This window comes from Oncorhynchus kisutch, linkage group LG20, assembly GCF_002021735.2.
Source record: "Oncorhynchus kisutch isolate 150728-3 linkage group LG20, Okis_V2, whole genome shotgun sequence".
Taxonomy (NCBI): domain Eukaryota; kingdom Metazoa; phylum Chordata; class Actinopteri; order Salmoniformes; family Salmonidae; genus Oncorhynchus; species Oncorhynchus kisutch.
The window spans coordinates 21,615,626-21,640,023 of NC_034193.2; the positions used below are offsets into that span (position 1 = coordinate 21,615,626).

General features: G+C 43.5%; 5 protein-coding genes across 8 annotated transcripts; 3 read left to right on the forward strand and 2 right to left on the reverse strand.

Annotated features, from left to right (window-relative positions):
- Positions 1-228: 228 nt before the first annotated feature.
- LOC116355558 (uncharacterized) lies at positions 229-2,043 on the forward strand. The gene is made up of 6 exons (XM_031800012.1): positions 229-345; positions 606-842; positions 1,036-1,140; positions 1,289-1,363; positions 1,539-1,612; positions 1,882-2,043. Exons 2-6 carry the CDS (start codon positions 623-625, stop codon positions 2,041-2,043), a joined length of 636 nt encoding a protein of 211 aa, XP_031655872.1. The 5' UTR covers positions 229-345; positions 606-622.
- On the forward strand, positions 1,861-6,499 carry LOC109865224 (circularly permutated Ras protein 1-like). The gene is made up of 12 exons (XM_031799646.1): positions 1,861-2,037; positions 2,267-2,977; positions 3,136-3,217; positions 3,312-3,442; positions 3,642-3,726; positions 3,878-3,984; positions 4,302-4,420; positions 4,528-4,645; positions 4,897-5,037; positions 5,490-5,583; positions 5,710-5,739; positions 5,963-6,499. Exons 3-12 carry the CDS (start codon positions 3,191-3,193, stop codon positions 6,047-6,049), a joined length of 939 nt encoding a protein of 312 aa, XP_031655506.1. The 5' UTR covers positions 1,861-2,037; positions 2,267-2,977; positions 3,136-3,190; the 3' UTR covers positions 6,050-6,499.
- A 1,740-nt stretch (positions 6,500-8,239) lies between these two features.
- Positions 8,240-10,235, reverse strand: gjz1 (gap junction protein zeta 1). The gene is made up of 2 exons (XM_020453690.2): positions 9,885-10,235; positions 8,240-9,651 (listed from the first exon to the last, which is right to left on the reverse strand). Exon 2 carries the CDS (start codon positions 9,607-9,609, stop codon positions 8,902-8,904), a length of 708 nt encoding a protein of 235 aa, XP_020309279.1. The 5' UTR covers positions 9,610-9,651; positions 9,885-10,235; the 3' UTR covers positions 8,240-8,901.
- Positions 10,236-10,328: 93 nt separating this feature from the next.
- znf668 (zinc finger protein 668) lies at positions 10,329-13,969 on the reverse strand. The gene is made up of 2 exons (XM_020453689.2): positions 13,855-13,969; positions 10,329-13,237 (listed from the first exon to the last, which is right to left on the reverse strand). Exon 2 carries the CDS (start codon positions 13,211-13,213, stop codon positions 11,240-11,242), a length of 1,974 nt encoding a protein of 657 aa, XP_020309278.1. The 5' UTR covers positions 13,214-13,237; positions 13,855-13,969; the 3' UTR covers positions 10,329-11,239.
- Positions 13,970-14,041: 72 nt separating this feature from the next.
- Positions 14,042-24,084, forward strand: znf646 (zinc finger protein 646). Of its 4 annotated transcripts, none has more exons than XM_020453684.2 (4): positions 14,042-14,152; positions 15,778-18,566; positions 18,961-20,088; positions 20,339-24,084. In XM_020453684.2, the coding sequence occupies exons 2-4, from the start codon at positions 15,982-15,984 to the stop codon at positions 21,237-21,239; spliced, it is 4,614 nt and encodes a 1,537-aa protein (XP_020309273.1). In that variant the 5' UTR covers positions 14,042-14,152; positions 15,778-15,981; the 3' UTR covers positions 21,240-24,084. The 4 variants fall into 4 exon arrangements, with proteins under 4 accessions (XP_020309273.1, XP_020309275.1, XP_020309276.1 ...); XM_020453686.2 differs by lacking the exon at positions 14,042-14,152 and adding an exon at positions 14,295-14,556; XM_020453687.2 differs by lacking the exon at positions 14,042-14,152 and having other exon boundaries at positions 14,295-18,566.
- The last annotated feature ends 314 nt before the right edge of the window (positions 24,085-24,398 follow it).

The following is a 24,398-nucleotide window of genomic DNA, read 5'->3' on the forward strand; positions in this document are numbered from 1 at the left end:
GTCAGTGAATGTCCTGTCAGTGAATGTCCTGTCAGTGAATGTCCAGTCAGTGAATGTCCTCTCAGTGAATGTCCTGTCAGTGAATGCCCTGTCAGTGAATCCCCATCCTGTCTGAATGCCCGTTGCTGCCCAAACACTGTCCTGCCAGTTCATGAATGAATCCTGTGTAATAGACATTAACATTAACAATGCTCTGTCTCTCATCTCTCCCAGCTCTCCTTCCTCCCCCAAACAGAATCCGTCCCCGCAGTCCTCCCCCTCCTCCTCCAGCACCCTCCCCAGAACTACAAAAACAACAACACCACTCTCCAGAACAGAGAATCACTGAGAAATGTTTTAAAAATGGTGAGGTGAAGACAGCTCCCAACCCCTTGCCATTGTATGAGAATTCAGCCTTCCATATTAGAAGAGGGAATGTTCCAGACTCGCCCCAACAGCTCACATTTCAAACAGCTCAATGGACAGGTTTTCCTAGCATCACTGTACTGGGGAATTCAATGTATAATGTAATTTTTAGGATATACAGTTCAATTTCAGTGTCTCAAAAGTCATGAGTGAACTCTTGAGATTGTGGCTAACATTGTGTCCATTTCCACCTTCCCCAGCTCTGCTCCCCCCATTCATGCGATCTCAATCGCCTGCTTGCGTCCAGCCAATCCCAGGCCCACCTTCCCTTCTCCCTTCCAATAGCCAGAGGCTGACCTATGACCTTCCAAAGAAGGAACCAGACATTGGGAGTCATCCATGGGATCCAGACTACTCATACAATATCCCAGAAGGCAGTGGGGAAGAGATGAAGCATCCAAACACCACCGGCAGCAGTGGATCTGCACAGAAGTCAGGTAACTGGTTAATGTCCTCTCAAGAGACATTAATTTTTAGGCTCAAAGCTAGCATTGTCGGACCATACCACCATTCATGCAATTCACATCTTAAGATGCCAACAAAACAAACAGTCTTGCGTGTGATGATAAAGATGTGATGAAGATTATGACTACAACCAGAGTTGAAAAACATGATTCTCTCTACTTCTAGCTCCAGCCTTGCCACCAAGACCTTCCTTTATGAAGTCCTGTCCGGAATACCTAGTTCTGTTGCCTGATTCTTTCTCCTCCTCAAAGTCCTCCTCTTCATCCTCCAGTAAATCCTGTTTCATTATGGACATCCATTAGTATACAGTATCTTCACAGTTCATTAGATAATTCCTCATTGAAAAGAAAAAATGTAGGCGCTCATGAATAAAGATATAAAGCATAATTGCAACTACTAATGGCCATTTACTACACAGGATCAAGGGAACCATTGGTAGGGAATCCAAATGTGATCCTAGTCAGTTTGTGGGAGCTGATATCAGAGGAAAACGGTTAGTGGACTATTCCTGCTATCATTCTGAGATAATGTTTGGTATATGATACTCAATGCCTTTGACCTGACTTTTCACTGTCTCTCTGTGTGATTCTCCTGACTTTTATACTGTCTCTCGGTATGTCACAGTCTAACTTGCTTGTCTGTGTTGACCAACGTGTGTCCAATCACAGTGTTCACCATAGAGGGAGAGCCCACCTGCTGTTCCCGGTGTGGCTCTGTGCTGGACTCCTTCTATGACAATGTGGTAGTTTGACCTTTCACACTCTCTTGAATATGAATCCTACGCAATATGATAAAATAATCACAGTGGTCAAGCGGTAATCCCTGTTATGATTCTAACTTCCTGCCTTCCAAATTATTCAACAATAATGGTAGACCTACAGTAAACCTCAGTGAAGTTATATCTACTACTTATTGTAATTCATAACTACTGAAGGTACAATTTCTCTCAAACAACTGCATTTCCAACATCCCTCTGTTGCTCTACAGGTGAATGTCTGTTATTTTTGCCAGTCATCATTGGAACCACCTACCTCATCATCTGCCACCTGTCTCGGTTGCCGGGACAGTGTCTTCCTGTTGACCCCTGGTGACAAGGCCCTGGCCCTTACAGACACACTGCTCCTGTTCTGTATCGACATCTCAGCGTCCATGAGTATCACCTCCCAGGTTTGAACACAAGATCATTAGTGTTATTTGTTAGTGTTTTCCCCAGGCTCTGTATGGTTAGATTAGAATACATGTGATTAGGGATACCTCTATAATCAATTTTGTTCTGTAAAAACCATATTTTTCTGTTTTAAGTAGCTTCACAATCAGTGCTGGTTGAAGCTGTATTTCTGACCATTTCTACTGACCACAGTATATACTGTGAAATTCTCTCTTTTTCTTGTGCCAGGTGTTGGAAGGAAAACAGCCAATCTACAGGTCACGTCTTCAGGTCAACCATCTTTGATTATTTAAATGGGCATAAGTGGATACATTTGGGAGATATTGTGATGATCGTAGTAACTACCAGTAAATGAAATATGCAGTGGCAGATTCACAATCATTTGCTTTGCTAGAATTGATAATGGTCTGTGGTTGTGTACATGCTGGTAATGATAACACCAATGCGGATTTTAAACCAGTTTGTTCAGGAAGCAGTGTTACAGAGTGTTTGGAAGCTGAGTGAAACACAACCACACATGCGAGTAGGACTCATCACGTTCAACAATCAGGTTCAATATTACACCCATTTCACATTGACATGATTGACTATTTATGCATGTTGACATCTAATGAAATGGTGTTTTCATGCTCTTTATATAAAAAAAAATTTTTTTGGGGGGGGGGTGACATTTCATATTCCCTGATTTGGATTCAATATTTGGATGCATTTGTCCAATAGTTGGGTGTAAATCTGAAGTTGTTTTGATCTGTATCTTAAGATCATCCACTGATGTTTGTCTTGACAGGTGACTCTGCATGGATATGACGAGTTCACCTCACGTTTTTTGCGGGGTGCGGAGTTGATTGACAGTGAATACCTTAAGGAAGCAGCGTTCAGCTTCCCCAGCCCACAACCCCTCTCCAGGACCAGGGACTGTCTACAGAGAGAGATTCTAGGGTAATGTTGAAAGGGGCAATAAAAACAAACTCTACATTTTAATTCAAGGGCCCATGTGGTCCAAGAGCAAATAAGCCATGGACTCATTCAAACTGGTCCAATGAAGCAATAATTGTATCAAATAATGGTATGTTGTCACTTCCTCTTTTCATTAAAAGATTGTCTGAGAGTGGTGCCACGGCTTTAGGTCCTGCTTCTCTTGTAGCCATAGCGATGGCTTCTCGGCAACCAGGGTCAAAGGTCAGTCAGTCCCATAGTTCCAGTGCTCTGAATACATACTGTATCTGTTTTGTTTATGATGTAGTACCAATATAATGTATTGCCCTCTTCCCAGGTGATCATCTGCACAGATGGAAAGGCCAACACAGACCTGGGGAATCTGGAGGTGGAGGGCATTGATGCTCGACCTTGCCTCTCCTCCACTATCTTCTACCACGACCTGGGGGAGTACGCTGCTAGCCAGGGGTCGGTGCAACTCTGTACTGTCTTCACTAGCTACATTTTCACTTCTATTTGAGCATCACAGTGGAGAACCTATTTTACCTTGAAATAGCTCATTTTCCTACAGACTATGTTGATAGCCTTTTAGATGTTGTCATAAGTGATTTTCAGTTATTGAATATTATAAGCAAGCGCTTACAGTATGTAACCCTTTCTCTCCTAGGGTGACGGTATCAGTGTTGGCTATCGAGGGGACAGACTGCAGACTTGATGAGCTGGGGAGACTAGCAGACCGCACAAGCGGAAAGGTATGTGATACAATAAATCATCTTGTATTACTCTCCTTTGTGCTGTGTATGTCATTGAGCTACAGTCCTATTTGGCCCATATGTGATCAGAGTCCATTGTTCAATATGTGTCTTTTAATATGGTACTGTACGTGTCATCCTTTCCCCCTAGGTGGTAGTAGCAAGTCCACATGAACTATACACTGAATTTGAGGAGATTATTGAGAACAGGACGATAGCGACACACTGTAGTGTCACTTTGCTGCTCCCCACAACACTGTAAGTGTTGAATTAAACATCTGTATATTCATGTGTATTTTCAAATATAGTATATGTGTGTGGGTAGATGTTTGTATATGTATAATGCATTCGTAATGTGTATGTACGTCACCATCTGTATTTAAAATTAAGTGGTTTAAATGCTTAGGAACCCCAGTTGCATGCTCATCCTCAATCATTTTTTGGGGGGTGAATTGACAATCCTAAATTGTGAATGGGAAATCTAGCACTGTCACACCAGCGACACATTTGAACAGAGATCCCTGATTTGACTGGAAAAGGCCTTCATCTCTCGCCCTCATTCGCTCTTCCGCCAGGTGTGTGAAAGGAGAGAGGGAGGCTGGGAACAGGGTGACCAGAGAGGTGGGCAATGTGGCATCAGACACAGAAATCACCTTTCAATTTGGAGCGAGGGAACACGGCTCACAGGGAGAGGGTGAGAACAGAGGGATGAGGAGAAGACCCAGTCAAAGATTTAAGGATTGGGGACCAAGTTCACAGAGGAATAGATTTGTAACATTTTTTTCTTTCTCTGACGTTTAGTGTCAGCCCCAGTGGCAGGTGGCCGTGTGTCTGTTCAGCTGCAGCTGAGATACAGACAGAAGGATGGACACAGTATGCTCAGAGTGCTGACGGCTGATAAAGAGGTGACGGATGACAGGTAATGGGACACGTCCAGAACTCACTCCAGCATTTTCCAGCATTCATGACATGTGAATTCAGAAATGCCTTTTGTTGCTAGTTTATCTACCAGAAAGACTAGTTCAAGTCAAAGAATTATAGAAATGTATTTACACATCACAATCCACTCCATTTGCAAAACAATGTGATATGAGAATAATGATGATGACAACCATGTTAGGAGTCATGATAGTAGCCTAACACTGTATACCTCTCTCCTCTCCCTCTCAGCTCAGTGGTCCTCTCCTCTCTGTTTCTAGCTATCATTCAGCTCAACTCATCCCAGGCCAGCGCCGCTCTAGCTGTCAGGGGCCGCTTCCAAGACGCAAAGAGTGAGGGGGAGACACAGAGGGAACTGATGGAGAGAGCCCTGTGAGTGAATGATTTAGTGAGAAGGTTGACGGACAGCAAAACGTGTGTGTGTGTGTGTGTGTGTGTGTGTGTGTGTGTGTGTGTGTGTGTGTGTGTGTGTGTGTGTGTGTGTGTGTGTGTGTGTGTGTGTGTGTGTGTGTGTGTGTGTGTGTGTGTGTGTGTGTGTGTGTGTGTGTGTGTGTGTGTGCCTATGCTTCCGTGCGTGCGCGTGCCTGCGTGTGTGTGGAGGCAGAGCCTCAGAATGGGCGCTAATTAGTGAGTGAGACTGACAGCCGGATTCACATGAGTGAACAAGGCCTGTTTTTGTGGGTGAGAGCGAGAGTGCGAGTATGTGTATGAGCATGTGCACGTTTGTGCTTGCGTGTTGGCTGGTCATTTCTGCTGTACATGGGCATTTGTCAACTTGTATTAGTTTGTATACGTGACAACATGCTTGTCTTTTACCTTATCAGAGAGTATGATAGAAGTGCAGAAGACAAACTGATTTATTCAAAATGGCTTAAAACCATGGACCCTATACACAACAGCCTACAAAACTACACAAGGGTAGGTCTGTGTGTGCAGTATTGAGATAATTGTGAAAGAGAAACTGTGTGAGATGATGGTGCATTCTTCAATACATTCTGTTTAGTAATTAAAGACTAATTGTCATTGTTTTATTTCCCATCTTAGAGACAATCCATACATTCTGATACACTGCAGGTAATGTATAACATATCCATCGATATAGAACCCTGATATGAACATTACAACATATTTTCGCCCAGACTACAATTGCCTCTATGGTAATATCTAACGTACAATTCAGATACACAAATCATGCTATTTTACCTTCGCAATCTCATGCTCCTATCCAAATATTACCCCCTAACTTCCTCTAGTCTACCCTGCTAATCTCCCTCCTTCATATCTCTCTCCGCTTCAGTATCTAACAGACATGGGTGCTGCACTGCTGTACAGCATGAAGAACAGCAACAGGTCTATTTCACTGAAGGAAAAGCACCAACACTGATTGGTGGCTACTGACTATGCCTGATATCCTTGGAAGTTATTCAAGTCCTACCGACTTCTGGGGAGGCCTATTTATACACAAATCTGACTAATTAATGTATCTAACAAAAAATTCTACATCTGGAAATATATTATTTAAAATAGCATTAACTGTCAATATTGTACTTGTTCATTGTATTTGTAAATAGAATGTTCTTATCTATGCACACTATCAGAACGTCATGTCAGAACTGCGATGGCACATAGCAAGTGAAATGGGTTTGTACCTGCAGTGCCTTCAGAATGTAGTCATACCCCTTGACTTATTCCACAATTTGTAGTGTTACAGGCTGCACTCAAAATGTATTCATCTACACACAATACCCCATAATGACAAACTGAAAACATGTTCTTAGAAAATGTTGCAGATGTCTTGAAATTGAAATAAATAAATATCTAATTTGCATAAGTATTCACACCCCTGAGTCAATACTTTGTGGAAGCCCCTTTGGCAGCAATTACAGCTGTGAATCTTTCTGGGTAAGTCTCTTAAGAGCTTTCCATACCTGGATTGCGCAACATTTGCCCACTATTCTTTTCAAAATTATTCAAGCTCTGTCAAATTGGTTGTTGATAATTGCTAGACAACCATTTTCAGGTCTTGTCATAGATTTTCAAGTAGATTTAAGTCAACTGTCACTCGGCCACTCAGGAACATTCACTTTCTTCTTGGTAAACATTTCCAGTGCAGATTTGGTGTTGTGTTACAGGTTATTGTCCGGCTGTCCTTGCTCCGTTCATCTTTCCCTCAAGCCTGACCAGTCTTCCAGTTCCTGCCCCTGAAAAACATCCCCACAGCATGATGCTGCCACCACCATTCTTGACCGTAGGGATGGTGGCAGGTTTCCTCCAGGCGTAACAATTGGCACTTAGGCGAAAGTGTTCAATCATGGTTTCATCAGACCAGAGAATCTTGTTTCTCATGGTCAGAGAGACATTTAGGTGCCTTTTGGCAAACTCTAAGCGGGCTGTCATCTGCCTTTTTCCAGAGGAGTGGTTTCCGTCTGGCCACTCTACCATAAAGGTCTGATTGGTGGAGTGCTGCAGAGATGGTTGTCCTTCTGGAAAGTTCTCCCATCTCCACAAAGGAACTCTGGAGCTCTGTCAGAGTGACTCTCAGGTTCTTGATCACCTTCCTGACCAAGGCCCTTCTCCCACAAACTTCTTCCATTTAAGAATGATGGAGGCCACTGTGTTCTTGGGGACCTTCAATGCTAGAGAAATGTTTTGGTACCCTTCCCCAGATCTGTGCCTCGACACAATCTTGTCTCGGGGAGCTCTACGGACAATTGCTTTGACCTTATGGCTTGTTTTTTGCTCTGACATGCACTGTCAACTGTGAGACCTTGTATAGACAGGTGTGTGCCTTTCCAAATCATGTTCAATCAATTGAATTTACCACAGGTGGACTCCAAGTTGTAGAAACATCTCAACATGATTAATGGAAACAGGATGCACCTGAGTTCAATGTTGAGTGGGTCTAAATACTTATGTAAATAAGGTATTTCTGTTTTTAAATTTTTCTAAATATTCAAAAAGCCTGTTTTCGCTTTGTCATTATGGGGTATTGTGTGTATATTGATGAGAAAACGTTTTATTTAATCAATTTCAGAATAAAGTTGTAAGGTAACAAAATGTAGAGAAAATCAAGGGGTCTGAATATGAATGCACTAAAAGTGAATTGCTTTGCCAATTTCTTTTGCAGTATTACGTTAGTGCCTTGTTGCAAACAGGATGCATGTTTTTGAAAATGTGTACTCTGTACAGGCTTCCTTCCTCCTTCCTTATTTTCCCTCTGTCAATTAGGGTAGTATTGTGGAGTAACTACAATGTTGTTGATCCATCCTCAGTTTTCTCCTATCCCAGCCATTCAACTCTGTAACTGTTTGTAAGTCACCTTTGGCCTCATGGTGAAAACCCTGAGCGGTTTCCTTCTTCTCCGGCAACTGAGTAAGGAAGAATGCCTGTATCTTTGTAGTGACTGGGTGTATTGACACCATCCAAAGTGTAATTAACTTTATGCTCAAAGAGATAGTCAATGTCTGCTTTTTTTTATTTTGACCCATCTACCAATAGGTGCCCATTTTTGCGAGGCACTGGAAAACATCCCTGGTCTTTGTGTTTGAAATTCACTGCTCGACTGAGGGACATTACAGATAATTTAATGTGTGGTGTACAGAGATGAGGTAGTCATTGAAAAATCATGTTAAACACTATTATTGCACACAGAGTGAGTCCATGCAAGTTATGTGACTTGCCAATCAAAATGTTACACCTGTACATATTTAGACTTGCCCTAACAAGGGGGTTGAACACTTATTGACTCAAGACATTTCATCTTTTAATGTTTTATTAATTTGTCAAATGTTAAAAACATAATTCCACTTTGATATTATGAGGTATTTTGTTTAGGCCAGTGACAAAAAAAATCTACATTTAATTCATTTTAAATTCAGGCTGTAACACAACAAAATGTGGAAAAAGTCAAGTGGTGTGAATACTTTCTGAAGGCGCTGTATCACTCCCTCTCTAGCTTAGCATGTATTTTCACCCTGACCAGAAAGCACTAGAAATGCCTGACTCAGACACACCATCAGATAGGTGTTTCTACACCCATAAACATAGTTTGAAAAGTAAGAACTGCTGCCAAGAATGAGAATGTAGGAAACTTGGACAGATTATTTAGCATTATTAGCCTTTTAAGCTGGCACAGACATGACACATGATTAAAAAAAAGAAAACAGTAAATCCAATGTTACACCTACACATTACACATTTATAGTTAAAACGGTGCAGTATGGGTTCCCTGCAGGCTCAAAATTTACAGAGGTAGTGGAAAATAGAGTACAAACAGAACAAGACAGAAGTTACAATGACCAGGCCTGAAACAGAGGCTAAAGCATAGATAGACATACGTTTCTCTGGTGCCGCCCTCACCAAGCAAATATGTATCTCTGGGCAGATACCTGATTTACACTTGAATGGTCCTTCATCTACTTTAGGTAGGTTCCAGGACAGAAGCACATAGACAAACCAGACCTCCACCATAATACGCAGCACGTTGCTGAGCAGGTAGAAGCCCACAGTGCCCCTATCTTTGTGGAGGTCAATCACCATCTTCCCTGGGGGTTCAGATTCAGGCACACTGACACTCTTCCCCTGGGCCTCCAACTCCCCGGGAGTTTTCCTCTGCCGGGAGCTCCTCTTCTGGGCAGCGGAGCGGAGGTGGGAGGCAAAGAGCTCCATGAGGAGGACAGACATAATGAGGAGGATGAAGAAGAAGTTCCAGGCCACCATGACAGGCTTGTCAAAGTGTTGATTGAAGCAGCCTCGGGTGCACATGTCCTGGGTGGTGTTACAGGTGAAGTCCGAATCCAGCTTGAACCAGGGCATCTCGGCCACGAACAGAACCACCAGGCGCATGCAGAGGAAGCCAAACCACAGCGAGCGGCACTTGTAGGTGGTGGTGGTGTCCACTGCCGTGCGGAGGATTGGAATGAGCCCTGTTACGATGGCTGCCATTATTTCCGCTCGTCTTTGCTATGAAACTACTGTAGCAGTGATCTAGCAAGAGAAGAAAGGTACCACATCAGGCAATGTATCAAGATAGATGTTCACATATTTGCATTGCAGAGCAATAAAAAAAAATTTTGTCAACAATAATATTCAACGTTAAAAGAAATGTTGTAAGATCACAGTAAATATTAAAATATGGTTCCAACTATACTTTAATATCAACACTTTTCCCTGGTGTATTTGACATAAAGCTGCTGTAATAATAGGAGATGCCAACTTACCGTTAAAAGGAATTTCCATGAACCTCATAGTATGTCAGTTGAAAACCTTTTATTGGGTTGTAAAATGGCATTGTCATCAGCATCAGTGTTACCATGTCTCACCTTTTATTCTGCTGACTCCAACCCAATGATACTTCTCTTTTTTCCTCAGTGACCCTCCCTTTTTAAACTATTGTTTGTATAAGTCTGTGTGTAAGGTGTTTTGGTTGAAAATATGGTTCTATTCTCTGTTAACGTCATACTTTTGATGATGTCATAGGCAACTTTTATATGTATTTGAGTCTAACTGTAATTTGATGTTATCATATACCCTGAATGTATGTCATATGTAATTGCATATTATTAGGCATAAGACATGATGATTCTTCTCCAACAGGTCAATTTAGGCATTCAGGTTTTTCATAAAAAGAGCCATTTCACAGGAAAGCAACTTCAGTCCATCAATGCTATTAAGTAAATTGTTTACTTACATATTCCATCGCAAAAATGACGAGAAGTGAATAGAAATCAAAATACCCAACAGTTCATGGGAAAACAAAAACAGGACTTAATATCATGACTCAAACAATGTTATAGCCTATGTTTAGACATAAATGACCTAACCGTGGAATTAAGATTAGTAGTTTAGCTTACACACTAATCAATATACACCGAGTTCACAAAAAATTAAGAACACCTATGATCCCTTATGTCACTTGTTAAATCCACTTTAAATCAGTGAAGATGGAGGGGAGGAGACAGGTTAAAGAATGATTTTTAAGCCTTGAGACATAGATTGTGTATGTGTGCCATTCAGAGGGTGAATGGGCAAGGCAAAATATTTAAGTTGCCTTTGAACAGAGTATAATAGAACAGAGGGTAATAGGTGTGAGGTGTACCGGTTTGTGTCAAGAACTGCAACGCTGCTGGGTTTTTCACTCTCAACAGTTTCTTGTTTGTATCAAGGGGGGGGGGGGGGGGGGGGGGGGGCAACTCAATTTAGGAAGGTCATCCTAATATTTGGTATACTCAGTGTATAGCCTATGACACAAAACAATACATTCTTATGAACAAATTATGACAATGAAATTTGAAATAAGTTGATGACAGATGTCAGGTATCGTATAGTATAAAACATAATGTACGTTATATAGCATAAATAACACATTTTAAATCACAAATACATGTCATCCTACACACAAGACAGTTGAGGGCAATTTAAAGTCTCATTATTTCAAATTGTTATCAATAGGCTATCAATAACCTTTGTTTAAGGATGGGAACTAAGCTGTTTTATAACCATACCATTGTTAAAAATATTCAAGGCATCTGGCTGTTGAGTCATAATTCATTCCACACAAACAGTTACGGTCTTTTCAGAGTCGGTCTTCCTTATCGATATACATAGGCGTGGTCTGAAAGGTTACAGGAACAGTCACTGGAATTGTCACCGGTATAGTCAGACAAATTGCACCAGGTTCAAGAGTGGAAGAGGAAACTTCAATGGGTGGAGGTGGCGAGGGAAGAGGCTCCGTGTGTGCAATGTGTGTGTCAGAGAGGGGGAAGGTGGGCAGGGGGTCGCGGTGGGTGCGTAAGTGCTTGCGGAGATAGGCGGCAAACAGAAAGGCTTTGCTACAGTGGGGGCAGACGTGGTTGCGGTTGGTCGAGTGGATCCGCTGGTGTTTCCGCAACCCGGCTTTGTTGAGGAAACCTTTGCCGCAGCTGTCGCAGACGTGGGGTCGCGGTTTGGGGTGCATCTTCTCGTGGGCTTGCAGGTCAGACAGCAGTACAAACTCCTCCCGGCAGGTGGCGCACACGTGTGGGCCCATGGGCAGGGGGGCCACGGTGGTGGAAAGAGGGGAAACGGTGTGAAGAGCCTCATGGGCCTGAACCTCCTCCCAGGTCCCAAAGGTGACGTCACAGTGTGAACAGGAGAATTGGGGGAGGGAGGTGTGAGCGAGGAAGACTGCTGCAACTGTCTCGGGTACCGCCTGCTGCGGTAGCAGCGCAGGCCTCTCAGCCAGGTGAGTGCGCTCGTGCTTCCGTAGGCTGGAGGAGACCACGAACGACTTGAAGCACAGGTCACATTTGAATGGGCGCTCGCCGGAGTGCACCCTTCGGTGCTTGTTGAGACTGGAGCGCTCGGCAAAGGACTTGCCGCACTCCGTGCAGGAGAAGGGCCGCAGCCCTGTGTGCACCAGCATGTGACGTCGCAGGTCCCAGGACGCCACAAACGCCTTGTCGCAGCTCTGACACTTGTAGGGCCGCTGCCCGGAGTGCACCCGCTGATGCACGGCCAGGTCGGCAGGCTGCCGGAATCTCTTGGCACACTTATCACAGGGGTAGGGCTTGAACCCTGAATGGGCCCTCTGGTGCCGGCGGAAACTGGAGGGGTCTGAGAACATCTTCCCACACTGCGGGCAGAGGAATGGCTTCTCACCTGAGTGAGTGCGCAGGTGAGACTGATAGGAGGAGAGCTGAGTGAAGCCTTTGCCACACTGCTCACACTGGTAGGGTTTGCTCTGGGAGTGAATGCGGAGGTGACAAGCCAGGGAGGAGGAACGGGAGAAGGCCTTGCCGCAGTCTGAACACAGGTAGGGCTTCTCTCCTGTGTGAGACCGTTCATGGTTCTTCAGGTCTTTCAGCTCAGTGTACGTCTTCCCACACTTATCACAGGAGTAGGGCCGGTGGCCCTGGTGGTTGCGCCTGTGCTTCCGGTAAACAGAGGGGTCGGCAAAGCTCTTCCCGCACTCGGCACAAAAATAGGGCTTCTCCCCCGTGTGAGAGCGCAGGTGCACCTTCAACTTGGACAGAGTGGGGTAGCTCTTGGAGCAATGGGGGCAAGAATATGGCCGTTCGCCGCTGTGCTGCGTCATGTGAATACGCAGGCATATGGCCTGCATGAAGGTCTTGCCACATTCGGTGCAGACAAAAGGCTTCTCCCCTGTATGGGAGCGGCTGTGGTTGCGTAGCTCCGTTGGGGTCTTGTAAGCCTTGTGACACTGATCGCACTGAAAGGGGCGCTGAGCAGAGTGAGAGCGCTGATGTTTGGAGAGCTGGGCTCTGCTGGGGAACGTTTTGCTGCACTGAGAGCATGTGTGCTGTTTTTGCTCCTGCTGCTCCTTACTGTGGGCAGACAGCTTATGGCTCCGGAGAGCCAAGGGGCTACTGAAAGCCTCCTGGCAGACAGAGCATTTGAAAGAATGCTTGGATTTCTTTGGAGGTCTGCCTTTGCCTCGCTTTTTTACAGGGGGCTCCTCTACCTCCAGCTCTTTGCTCTCCTCACTCGGTTCAGCAAGGGGGGTGTCTTGCTCTGTAGGTGGTGGGCTGCCAGGCTGGGGAGAGGCCATCCTTTAAGTTATATGCTTGTGATGCTAAGGAAATTAGAATATAAGGAAAAGACATAAGTGAATCTGAAGATGACACATTCAGTCATGCATTTCTTAAACAAGCTTGGGAAATGTTCAGTAGGCAGTAATGATTTTACAATCATATAAAATAGTGAGCAGATTGAAACTCAATACAAGATCATTTATATCATGTTTTCAAATATAATTTGTACTGGCTGAGAGGACATGACAAAGGCACTTGGGTAGCAGTGGGAAACTAGTGAAGCAACGTTTCATTAATAATGTGGAGGGATAAATCTCAAAATGGCTGGCATTAGGACCTCAGGGACAATTAAACTAAACGCTTGTTATAAAAGGAAGTTGGCATGAAAAACACGGATCTCAAATAAATCTAATTTCTTTGAAAAAATAACGTGCGTTTTCCATGTTAAATTATTACTGGGGCGCATATATCAGGAGACAATAATTCAACAAAAATGGGCAATTGAAGCGATTTTAGCGTACTTGTGCTAAACTCAAAATGGCTGGCTTTAGGACCGGCTGAACAAGCTCATTCGCCCTCTGGGGTCATCCTCGCATGAGATGGCTCCGCATCTGTATTTGGAATAAATGTGTATTATAATATTAAAACGATTGCTTACCTTTTTATCTTCTTTCCGGCATTCAGGATCAGTTAAAATGTCCAGATATGAAGCCCCAATAACTGCGTTTACAGTGAAGCCCTATGATTGGTGTTGGTGGAGGAGGACGGCTTTAGGACCATGACGAGAGCGCTATTCTCGAGCGTGCAACAGTGCAGCACTTGCGTGGGTCACAATTTCATGTAAATATTAAACGTTGGCTTTATGGATTTTCTCATATTTGACCAACTGTAGTGTATTTTACAGTTAGCAAGTTGTCGGAGAACCGCATGAATGGCTTTATTTTGAAGAACTGCAGGTAAGAGGTGTTCTATTGAGAGGGGAAATAATTCAATAGCACGCTCCTGTTTTGCCAAATGTTTGGATGGATGGTTGATGTCGCGCAGATGGGTTGTTAATTTTTGAATGAGCTAGTGCCTAATTGGGATGGAAAACGTTTTAGTCACCTAAGAAGTTTTTTACATTTCAGTTTACGTACCAGTCCATCTTATAATTTTACATGACAAATCCACAAATAGTTTTGTAGAGAACGCACAGTTATGTGCGTATGACAGAACGACGAAGGGGGACTTATTTTAGTGGTACACATATCCTGTTTCCTAGCAACAAGAGCAGGAAGAATGTGTAATGGAATGGAATGAAGGAGGAAAAAAAGACAATTGAGGAAGACTTGTCCATTATCAATAACATTTTAGCTTTGTGGTGAGGAAAAACATTGACCTGGATTTAAATGCCATAGGTTACATCAGAAACTACAGAATATATTTGACAGGACGCACGAATCAAATGGATGGTAAAACAGAGTATCGCTTTTTGCTGCAATGTTTGTTTAGCTAGCTAAGCATGATGCTGCTACTTGCTAACGTTACCTAGCAGTTATTGTATCCAGCATTGGATTGCTCGCAAAACAACAGCTTTTCCATAGTGGTGCGTGTTTTGACCTAACATATGAAATGTAGCTACTGGAATTCAACCATTTGACATTTTTAAGTTGTTTTGACCAAGGTATTGTTTTTCCACATTATTGACATAGCTATGCGGCTGGCTGTCGCGCTAGTTAGGTTATTGCTGTGTGTGCTAGCTAGCTAGCCACTTTCAACTTATATCGGACAAAATCTTTTTGGGATAGTTTGAGGCCGAGCTAGCAAGCAAGTAACAAACTAGTTAAATTCCTAAATTTAGTCAACTCGAATATATATACATTTTAAATAGCATGTAAATAAGTAAGAAAATTGGTAATTCAGTTCACGGTAACGTTAACGACATTTTATGTCGCTAGGCCAAACAGGAAAAGTATTGCTGCTGTACACTATGTAGCTGCATATGGAGAGTTTGTCATGTTGCGTTACTGAACCGATTAACACGATATTTGAGCGGAGTTAAATATATTAGGCCTTGTTTATTAGCCACATTCCAATCTGTGATAAACTACCCTTATGGTTCTTCAAAATTCGTAATAATTTGAAGCGGTTTTTTTTAAACCACAACTGTCCAGTTTACAGTAATATGGTCTACTTCGTCTCTAATGTATCATTGCCTGCTTGAATTGTATACTTCCAGATGAGACACAACCCTTGTTTCAATATTAAGTCTCACACCAAGCCTTTAACATTTTATCATTTAGCAGATGCTCTTGTCCAGAGCGACTTACAGGAGCAATTAGAGTTAAGTTCCTTGCTCAAAGGGCACATCGACAGATGTTTCACCTAATCGGCACGAGGTTTCGTACCGCTCTTAACCGCTAGGCTACCCACTGACCCCTTTAACATGTTGATTAATAATGGCATCAGTAAACTACATTTTGAATAAAAGTTTGTGCCAATTGCATTAGTAGGCCATGATTATCCCATTGATAAATAAATAATACATTGACTGTGCATATTATGCCAAATGATCAGTTCTGTTTTACATTTTTTCCCACAGCCCTCATGGTGTACCTGCAGCCTTTCTACCCCATAAATTAAATTCATATTCAATGGAGTGGTACTAAATGATCCAATCACATTATTGTGTTGCCTTCCTATTTGGACCGTACAATAGATAAGCTCTTGTTATACGGAGGAGCTGGGAATCTGATGTATTTTCCCCACAATTGTCTTGCTCAAATATGTGCAGTACTATCCTGTAATGGCTATGCAGGAGCCTGGCAGGACCAAAGGCTTCCCTTGCAAACACTGTGGCACAGTGTGTTCCAACATGCCAAGCCTTCTGGAACACATGGATAGTCACTCCCAGCAAGAGGAAGATCGCAAGTTCAAGTGCGATGAATGTGGGCGGGGTTACAGGCATGCAGGTAGCCTCGCTAACCATAAGAAAACACACGAGTTGGGTTCTTTTCAATGTCCAGTATGTGCTAGGAAACTCTCAAACCCTCTGGCCCTGAAGAGCCATCTGCGCATCCACACATCTCAGAAGAAGTACTCCTGCATGGATTGCGGGAAGGCCTTTAGGTTAGCTACTCAGCTGGCCACCCATCAAAAGGTCCATCTATCCAGGCAGTCAAAGAGGAGAGCCGGTAGGAGGGCAGCTGCAGAATATTCTCCAATTGAGAATAGAGATGAAATTGAGGATAATGAAGATCTTCATGAGCAGTTGGTCTTTGTGGCTGACCAGCAAGACACAAAGATGGATATTATATCTGATAATGGCCTTCGTCAGGAGGGGGCAGAGATTATCCCCATCTCAGCAAATTACAGTGAAAACCTAGGCTCTGATGAGGCAGGGGATCGACCTTTCAAATGTGATCAGTGTGAAAAGTCATATAGACACCATGGAAGCCTGATCAATCATAAAAAGTCTCACCAAGTAGGGATGTTTGAGTGCCCTATCTGTTTCAAACAGTTCAATAATCTTGCTGCCCTCCATAGTCACCAGAGAACCCATAAATCCAGAAGTGGGCCAGATACCCGTTCTACGGAAGTCACTTACACAGGCACAGCACAAGAGCAGTTTTCCCCCTCAAACAGGGAGGCTGCTGTACATTTCTGCCACCTGTGTCAAGTGATGTTTCCTAATGATGATGAGTTCCAGGAACACATCCAAATGCATAATTCTTCCTCTATGTCATTTGGGCACATTCAAAGTTCATCTGAGGGTTATCATGGCACTTATGACCATAGTGTCACTCATTCTCCTGACTCAAACTTTCATTCACCCCCTCTAAACAATACTCCATCGATGGATAATCAGGGGGAGCAGATCAACGATGTTCAACTATACTCTGACCACTCCAGTAACGAATCCATCTTGAACACTCAGCAAGAGCCCTCAATCTTGGATTCTGAGATTTCTGCTGACGATCTAGGGAAGGCAGAACAGTCCTCAGTTACAGAAAATGTTGAGCGCCGCTTCAAGTGCCAGGTCTGTGGCAAAAGCTACCGGCACGCAGGGAGCCTCATCAACCACAAGCGGTCTCATCAGACGGGCATTTATCAGTGTTCCATCTGCCGCAAGACTTACCCACACATGGCTGCCCTCCGCAGCCACATCCGCATCCACAGGGCCCATCCGTCCTCCTTCAACCTCAGCTCTGAAGGAGACTGGCTGTCTACCGAGCCCCTGACACTGGAGAACCAGCAGGCCTGCTTTTCCTCTCAGGATGGTGATGCTAGCAGTATGATGGCGCTCGCTCAGGAGACCAAGGGTGAACACGACAATGGAGGATCATTCCACGAGCAGTTTGACTCTACCTTTCCCCAGGAAAGAACTGTGCACCTACCTCACAACGAACACCTGATGGAGAGGCACATGTGCGCCGACTGTGGCGAAACATTTGTAGACATCGCAGGGATCAAGTCGCACATATGCCCCCAGCTACAACAGCATCAGGAGGCCATGTCAAATGATTGCGACAGTAACCTAACCTTCCAGGACACAAATGGCCAATGCTCCATGGGAAATCCAGGGGATCATATAAAATTCCAGGGACTGAATGGCGGCCCTGGGCATAGGTACTTTGGTGAACACAACTTCCAGGAAGTCATGAATGGGGAGCAGTTAAATGGTGGTGATGGCGAGGAGGATGATGAAGATGATGACGGAGAGCTCTATCAGTGCTCAGTGTGTGGGAACCGCTACACAAGCATGAGGGCTCTGAGGAGTCATCTTCGTGGCCACACTCAATCCCATGACACTCCTACAAGCTCCGGCCCCTCCTCCATGTCCTCCCTCGAGGCTGAAAAAGAGGAGGACCCTGGAGAGAGACAGCAGGTGGATGGGGGTCTGATGATCTGCAGTACTTGCGGAGAGAGTTTTGCCAAGAAGCAGGACATGCTTGCCCATCAGCTCTCGCACCATAAAGCACAGGCAGATGACGCTAAACACATACATGTGGACAATAGTAATGGAGCTAGGCACAAAGAGGAAGTTGACAGCATCATCTGTGGAAATTGTGGTACATTTTGCACCAGTTACCATCATCTTGAGACACATCAATGTACAGCAAATGGGCAAAGTGAATCTAGTAATGAGAGAACTGAAATGGGCAACTCTGTCAACCGTAAAGAATTAGGACCCATGAAAGAGGATTTAGACGATGGTGATCGCCAGTACAAGTGTGATCAGTGTGGAAGAGCATACAGACATGCTGGCTCCCTTCTCAACCATAAAAAGTCCCACAAAACGGGAGTATTCCGCTGCATGGTTTGCCAGAAGCGCTTCTACAATCTACTGGCCCTTAAGAACCATCAAAGGACCCACTTTGATGTTAAGAGGTAATTGCTCAACGTAATTGCTAACACAGAACAAAGTTGTCTTCGACTGATAAGTGTCCATGTAATTTGACATATCATGTATATAACCAGAGAAGCTACATTGTACACGTGTTAGACTCAATTAATTTGTACTACTACATACCAAGGGTTTAGGTTATTACACTGTTATAGTTGAATTTGCCTAAATGCCAACAAATAGTGATTGGACCCTGCCCTAACAGCAAGCATTTTCTTTTACAAGTGCTTACGTACTTGTAGAAGAATCCAAGGATATATTGCCTATAAAATTGCTATTGCCATAGATGTATTTTGTGTCTTGTCATAACTTCATTCATGCTCAAATGTTCTGTGCTTTGTAAACAGGATTATCCTCACTCTTTGTCCCCTCGTCTAGGCATACTTGCAATGAATGCGGGAAGGCATTCAAGATACAGAAGCAGCTATTGAACCACCTAAGAATTCACAAGGAGAACAAGGCCAAAATACAGGAGCTCAACAATCAGATTCAGGCCCTCATGCAGATGAATGGGAACGGGTCAGAGGGAGGAATGCACTCGTTAAATGCACCTGCCAACCAAGCCGCCACCACCAACCGCAGAAAGCGTAGACCAACCATCAACCTAAAGAAACCCAGTGTGGGGGAAGGGGCTCTTACAGCCTCTCAGACTGAGGTCAAATCAGAGGGGGCAGTCGACCCTCGCCCCTACTCCTGTGACCAATGTGGGCGAACGTATCGGCACGCAGGAAGTCTGGTCAACCACAAGAACTCTCACAAGACTGGTGAATACTACTGTTCTGTTTGTAACAACACCTACTCCAACCAACTGGCTATGAAGAACCACCTGCGCATCCACTTCTCAGTCAAAAAACACAGTTGCCAACACTGTGGTAAGGCCTTTAGGGGAAAGAAGCAGTTGTCTAACCATATTTGCGCACACCTCCGAAAGGATATGCCTGGAGGGGTCAGGGGAAGTGGTCGCAGACGTGCTAGAAACATTAAATGTAAGCAGTGCAGACTGACATTTGTATCTGCAGACCAGCTCACAGCCCATACCTGTGGGTCACTGGCAAACTCATCAGAGGGCAGTGATGGACAAACGAGCATGTCCTTGAAAAAAGAGGAGCGACCATTCACCTGCAACATCTGCAATCGCAGCTACCGCCACGCAGGCAGTCTCCTGAATCATAAAAACACCCATAAGTCCGGCCACTTCAGCTGCACGTTCTGCTCTAAGCCCTTTTCTAACCCCATGGCGTTACGCAACCACACACGAATTCACACACAGAAGAAGAAGCATGTCTGCCTGACCTGTGGGAAGGCGTTTCGGCTGGCCAGTATTCTCCATAACCACCAGAAAGTCCACACCAGGGTGGCCAGCCACTTCAGCTGCCCAGACTGTGGCAAGAGCTTCCAGGGCAAGTCTGGGCTCAAGAGGCACCGCTGCCAGAGCAGGGGTCAGGATGACTCGGCTAAAGCTGGCGACAGCTATCACAGAGATGGTGGTGGAGACAAGTGCTTCATGTGAGTTACTGTCTCATAATCAACTCGTTATGTAAGTCCTACTTCTTCATGGTTGTTATTAGAATGATCCCCCCTTTTTTTGTCTTCTCCCTTCTGTTTAAATGGCTATGTTTTATGTTTAGTTTTAGGGTAAATCTGTAATTATTTCCTCTGTTTATATTAGACTAGTAAAAGCAAGGTTTTCTTTGCCAATTAATGCCCAAGGTAAATTATTTTCATGAACAGGGATTTTAATGTCTCTCTACTGCAGGTGTGACCTGTGTGGACGCTCATACCGCCACTCTGGCTCCCTGCTCAACCATAAAAAGACGCACTCCGAAAACCTCCACCACTGTACCTTGTGCCTCCAGACTTTCCCCGACCCCATCGCCCTCCATGTCCACTCCCAGATGAAGCGCCACTGCTGCCCAGACTGTGGCAAGACCTTCTGTCTCGTCTCCCACCTGCAGAGCCACATGGAGGTGCACTCCAAGGAACGCACCCTGGTCTGCAGTCCCTGCCATCAGAGCTTCCCCAACCCGGCCAGCTACCAGCAACACCAGGACCTGCACCACCGGGCCCAGGGGCATTACCAACAACACAGCATGCAATTAAAGGACAACCTAGGCTGGGGCTCGGAACTGGACCAACCCGTGGGGATCCAGGGCATGCCCAAGCTGGTACCGGCGTTTGCCCACATGCACGGGGGCATGCCCGACCCTCAGGACCAGCAGGAGAGCAACGAGGCTCACTGCACAGGGGTGAAGAGCCACGTGTGCGAGCACTGCGGCCGCACCTACCGCCACGCCGGCTCCCTCCTCAACCACAAGAACAGCCACAAAACGGGCTCCTTCTTCTGCTCCGTGTGCCAGAAGGAGTTCACTAACCTGATGGCCCTGAAGAACCACAGGCGCATCCACACAGAGCCCAAGCGCTACCAGTGCCTGGAGTGCGGCAAGGCCTTCCGCGTGTCCACCCAGCTCATCTGCCACCGGAGGATGCACACCAAAGAGAAGCCTTTCTCCTGCCTGCTGTGCGACAAGAGCTTCTCCAGCAAGTCAAATCTGCGCCACCACCAAAAGATGCACCAGAGCGGTGCCCAGGTTTATGAGTCCTCCTTCAGCATGGATGCTAACAGTTTCATGGACTTGGACATGGGCTCTTTTCTCTGAGTCGAGTCGGGATTCAAAAGGTGAGGGTTTTCTTCAACTCCTCAGACCATTGTAGAGTCGAATACTTCTTATATTAGTCTCCCCTGGGCCCCTATCAGTAATTGTAAAGTGACGGGAGTTCCTCAAAGCCCCAGTAGAGACAGAGTTTTAGTCTTGATGCTGAGCTCTTCAAAGCTGCCTCACAAACATTTCATTTTTTTTGTTTTGGTCATACACTTTTGGACTCGTGGAAGGAATTCCGATCTTACCTCTAGTAGGGATTGTGACACTAAAAAGTCCCAGATTGGATTGAATGTTTGCACAAAGCCATTGAATCGTTTAGCGCTACAGGAGTGAGGACTAAAGGACATGATTTATTTCCTCTTGCTATCTATTACTGTGTTTTGTGCCTCCGTAGGTTAATTTCTCTGCTGTGCTCATCAAAAGTGTGGGCTTTATATTTGCCCTTGAATCCTGTTCAGTGTTGCCATAGGTTAGAGAGATGTGGTCAATTGACCTTTTGTGATGTGGTTTCAATAAGGACAACCCTGTCGCTTTAAAGGAGATGACCTCTAGTCCTACCCAGAGGATGATATCAAAGGTATTTACTGAAATCATGAAATCAAATATATGGTTTTAATAATGATAATATTTGGGTTCATGTTTGAGGCATTGTATGCTAAATGGACGTATTTAATAATTTATTCCTGTTCTTTTGATTTATTTTTCTGTGTATACTTTGATAGATCACAGTTTTCAATTAATGTTAACATGTAAAGAGAACCTTGACTCTTAAAAAAAAAAATGTACTATGTAGCGTCTATGGAAATTCCTCAATCTATAATTCCATTATTCTCAATTGGTGCAACTCCAATACAGGTAGGAATGCATAAACCCAGGATAATGGTCCTGCTAGCACTCAGGTTTTTCATCTTTAAAAGGAAAATATCTGACGTGCAAAGCATTGTAGATGATCATCGGTGTCTGGGTTGGGCATGACTTGTTTCTTTTTTACATGCGCCATTTCTCACCCATGTCTTGTTAAAATAAGAATTGTAGCCTTTTGTCCATAATCCCCCCCCCCTTAAAAATTGCATGACTGTTGCAATACCATATGCATGCTTTTGACTTCTCAAACTTTTAAAAACAACGTTTGAGTGCTAGTTCTTAAAATATAAGTCAAAAGTGTAGCATTATTGTGGCGTGAAATTCTAGTCTCCTATTTCTCTCATTTTAATGGTTTATTTTATTTATGCTGAAATGGTATTATGGATTATTTTATAACTTTGAAAATGTGGAGATGAATCTACGGAATCTTGTTCTAACCACTCACCTATCACGAGCTTTAAGTGTTAGCAAAGTCAATATCGTTGGTTGCTAACTTCAACCATGTTGACCTCAACGTTTATCAAGAAGCAGGTGTTGATGACCACTATTTTGCGAAATGGTGTCTTTGGAATCAGCAATTTCTGGTCATAACTTAACCTTTACATAAACGTGCAATTATCTTTGGTTTACTATTCCTACCAGAAAAAGTTTAGAAAACAATAAGGTGCCTATCATACACAAAACAGTTATTTTTCAGTCACACTGTAATGTCAAATGTTTTGGAAAACACAAGTAGGAAGCAGAGGCCCTTTTTTTTAGGTTTAAAACAGCGGAGGGCCTTTGTTTGAGGGTGTTGTATCAGTACACCACAAGGTGTTTTTCTTTTTTCTTTCTTTATGCCTTGTATTTCATATATTATGAATTGTAAATATTTTTGGGACCGGTAAGGTGTATAAAATACCTCATCAAAGAGCCTTGCCAATTCCTGAAACTGATATTTAAAGCTATCACAGTTTATTTAAGAGAAATTATAGCTACAATACACTGTAATAATTACAACTTTTATAGTTCTCTAGGCCTGTATCATGAGCACATTGTTAATAAGGCGTCAGCTCCCAACACCTCAAATTCTAATTGCACGTGAGCAGTCGAGATGCATGCAAGTTGTTCTCCCCATTCTACCAATATTGTAAGCAATAGGTTGCCATTTTAGAAATGTTTAGTGCTCATTTTGCCAATATATGTTATTTTAGTAAGTTCACATCTTGTGGTTAAAAATTTTTTTCTCATTGTTGTATCAGACATGCTTGTCCACTGGGTAAAATTATATTACTTGATTCAGAAGACAAACCACATGGCCATCCTGACACAGAGATTCTACAACTCACACAAAAGGTTACTGCAGAAGTCAGAACTACTGTACACTTAGAATAGCTTGCATGGTGATGGCAGACTTACCAACATCTAAACAGAGACCTTTTTTTTGTGTGTGTGTTATTTGAATTGGCAATAAATACATTATGGTTCATTTCTGTAATTCGGCTCTCATACCCTAATTACATGAAATTGCAACGTGTATTTTAAGCCGTGAACATTTGAAATGGTCTGCATGTAGAGAATGATGCCAGTTGATCTCTGTTTAAACCTTGCAAGCGGGAAGGTGTCCGATTTACTATGATCTCTTCTGGCACTTGTTAATGTACGCCTCATTTTGTGACATGACTACATGTGTCATGTGCGTCTCCCACAGTTTTGTCAATATTTTAAATAAAACATTAGCTGGGTTCTCTGTACATTCATAGCAAGAATTTCCTTTAAATGAAGTTACTGTTAAATTGGCTATAGTATAATAAAAAGCATATGCCACATTTGATTTGAATTTAGTGTTTGAAAACTCAAGTCTGAAATATTTTATTTATATAACCTTGTATATATTTTGTCACTTTGAAATGTAGATTTTTACTTCCTTGTTAGTACTATGAACTTAGCTAATTAGAAACTTAACAAATCACTTATTAAAATTAAATGACTTAAAATATGTTGTGTTGGTAATTTTTTGAGTTCATGTCATTTTCAAACTTGGTTCCAAACCAACACCTGTCTCTTACACACAATAGTACCTGGTTCCAAAACATACTGCTTCCTACACACAATAGTACCTGGTTCCAAACCAAAGCCTCTATCCATGCAACACAGTACATGGTTGTAGTGAGTGCAAAATGTGTGTGTGTCAATAGAGTGGAGGGTTCGTGTTATAGCACAATTTAAATGTAAAGGTCATTTCAGATTGAGTTGACATATGCAACGTTTACGGTAAAGGTGACTGCAGGATTATTGCCTTTAAATTTCAAT

What these genes read in the sequence shown, in the direction of transcription:
- LOC116355558 (XM_031800012.1), top strand. Translation starts at nt 623, where the DNA reads ATGCGATCTCAATCGCCTGCTTGCGTCCAGCCAATCCCAGGCCCACCT. An exon ending in GCTGATATCAGAGGAAAACG is followed by an intron (nt 1,364 to 1,538) that starts GTTAGTGGACTA and finishes GTCCAATCACAG; the next exon opens with TGTTCACCATAGAGGGAGAG. An exon ending in ACTCCTTCTATGACAATGTG is followed by an intron (nt 1,613 to 1,881) that starts GTAGTTTGACCT and finishes TATTTTTGCCAG; the next exon opens with TCATCATTGGAACCACCTAC.
- LOC109865224 (XM_031799646.1), top strand. Translation starts at nt 3,191, where the DNA reads ATGGCTTCTCGGCAACCAGGGTCAAAG. An exon ending in AAAGAGGTGACGGATGACAG is followed by an intron (nt 4,646 to 4,896) that starts GTAATGGGACAC and finishes TCTCCCTCTCAG; the next exon opens with CTCAGTGGTCCTCTCCTCTC. An exon ending in GAACTGATGGAGAGAGCCCT is followed by an intron (nt 5,038 to 5,489) that starts GTGAGTGAATGA and finishes TTACCTTATCAG; the next exon opens with AGAGTATGATAGAAGTGCAG.
- gjz1 (XM_020453690.2), bottom strand. Translation starts at nt 9,609, where the DNA reads ATGGCAGCCATCGTAACAGGGCTCATTCCAATCCTCCGCACGGCAGTG.
- znf668 (XM_020453689.2), bottom strand. Translation starts at nt 13,213, where the DNA reads ATGGCCTCTCCCCAGCCTGGCAGCCCACCACCTACAGAGCAAGACACC.
- znf646 (XM_020453684.2), top strand. Translation starts at nt 15,982, where the DNA reads ATGGCTATGCAGGAGCCTGGCAGGACCAAAGGCTTCCCTTGCAAACAC. An exon ending in ACCCACTTTGATGTTAAGAG is followed by an intron (nt 18,567 to 18,960) that starts GTAATTGCTCAA and finishes CCCCTCGTCTAG; the next exon opens with GCATACTTGCAATGAATGCG. An exon ending in GGTGGAGACAAGTGCTTCAT is followed by an intron (nt 20,089 to 20,338) that starts GTGAGTTACTGT and finishes TCTCTACTGCAG; the next exon opens with GTGTGACCTGTGTGGACGCT.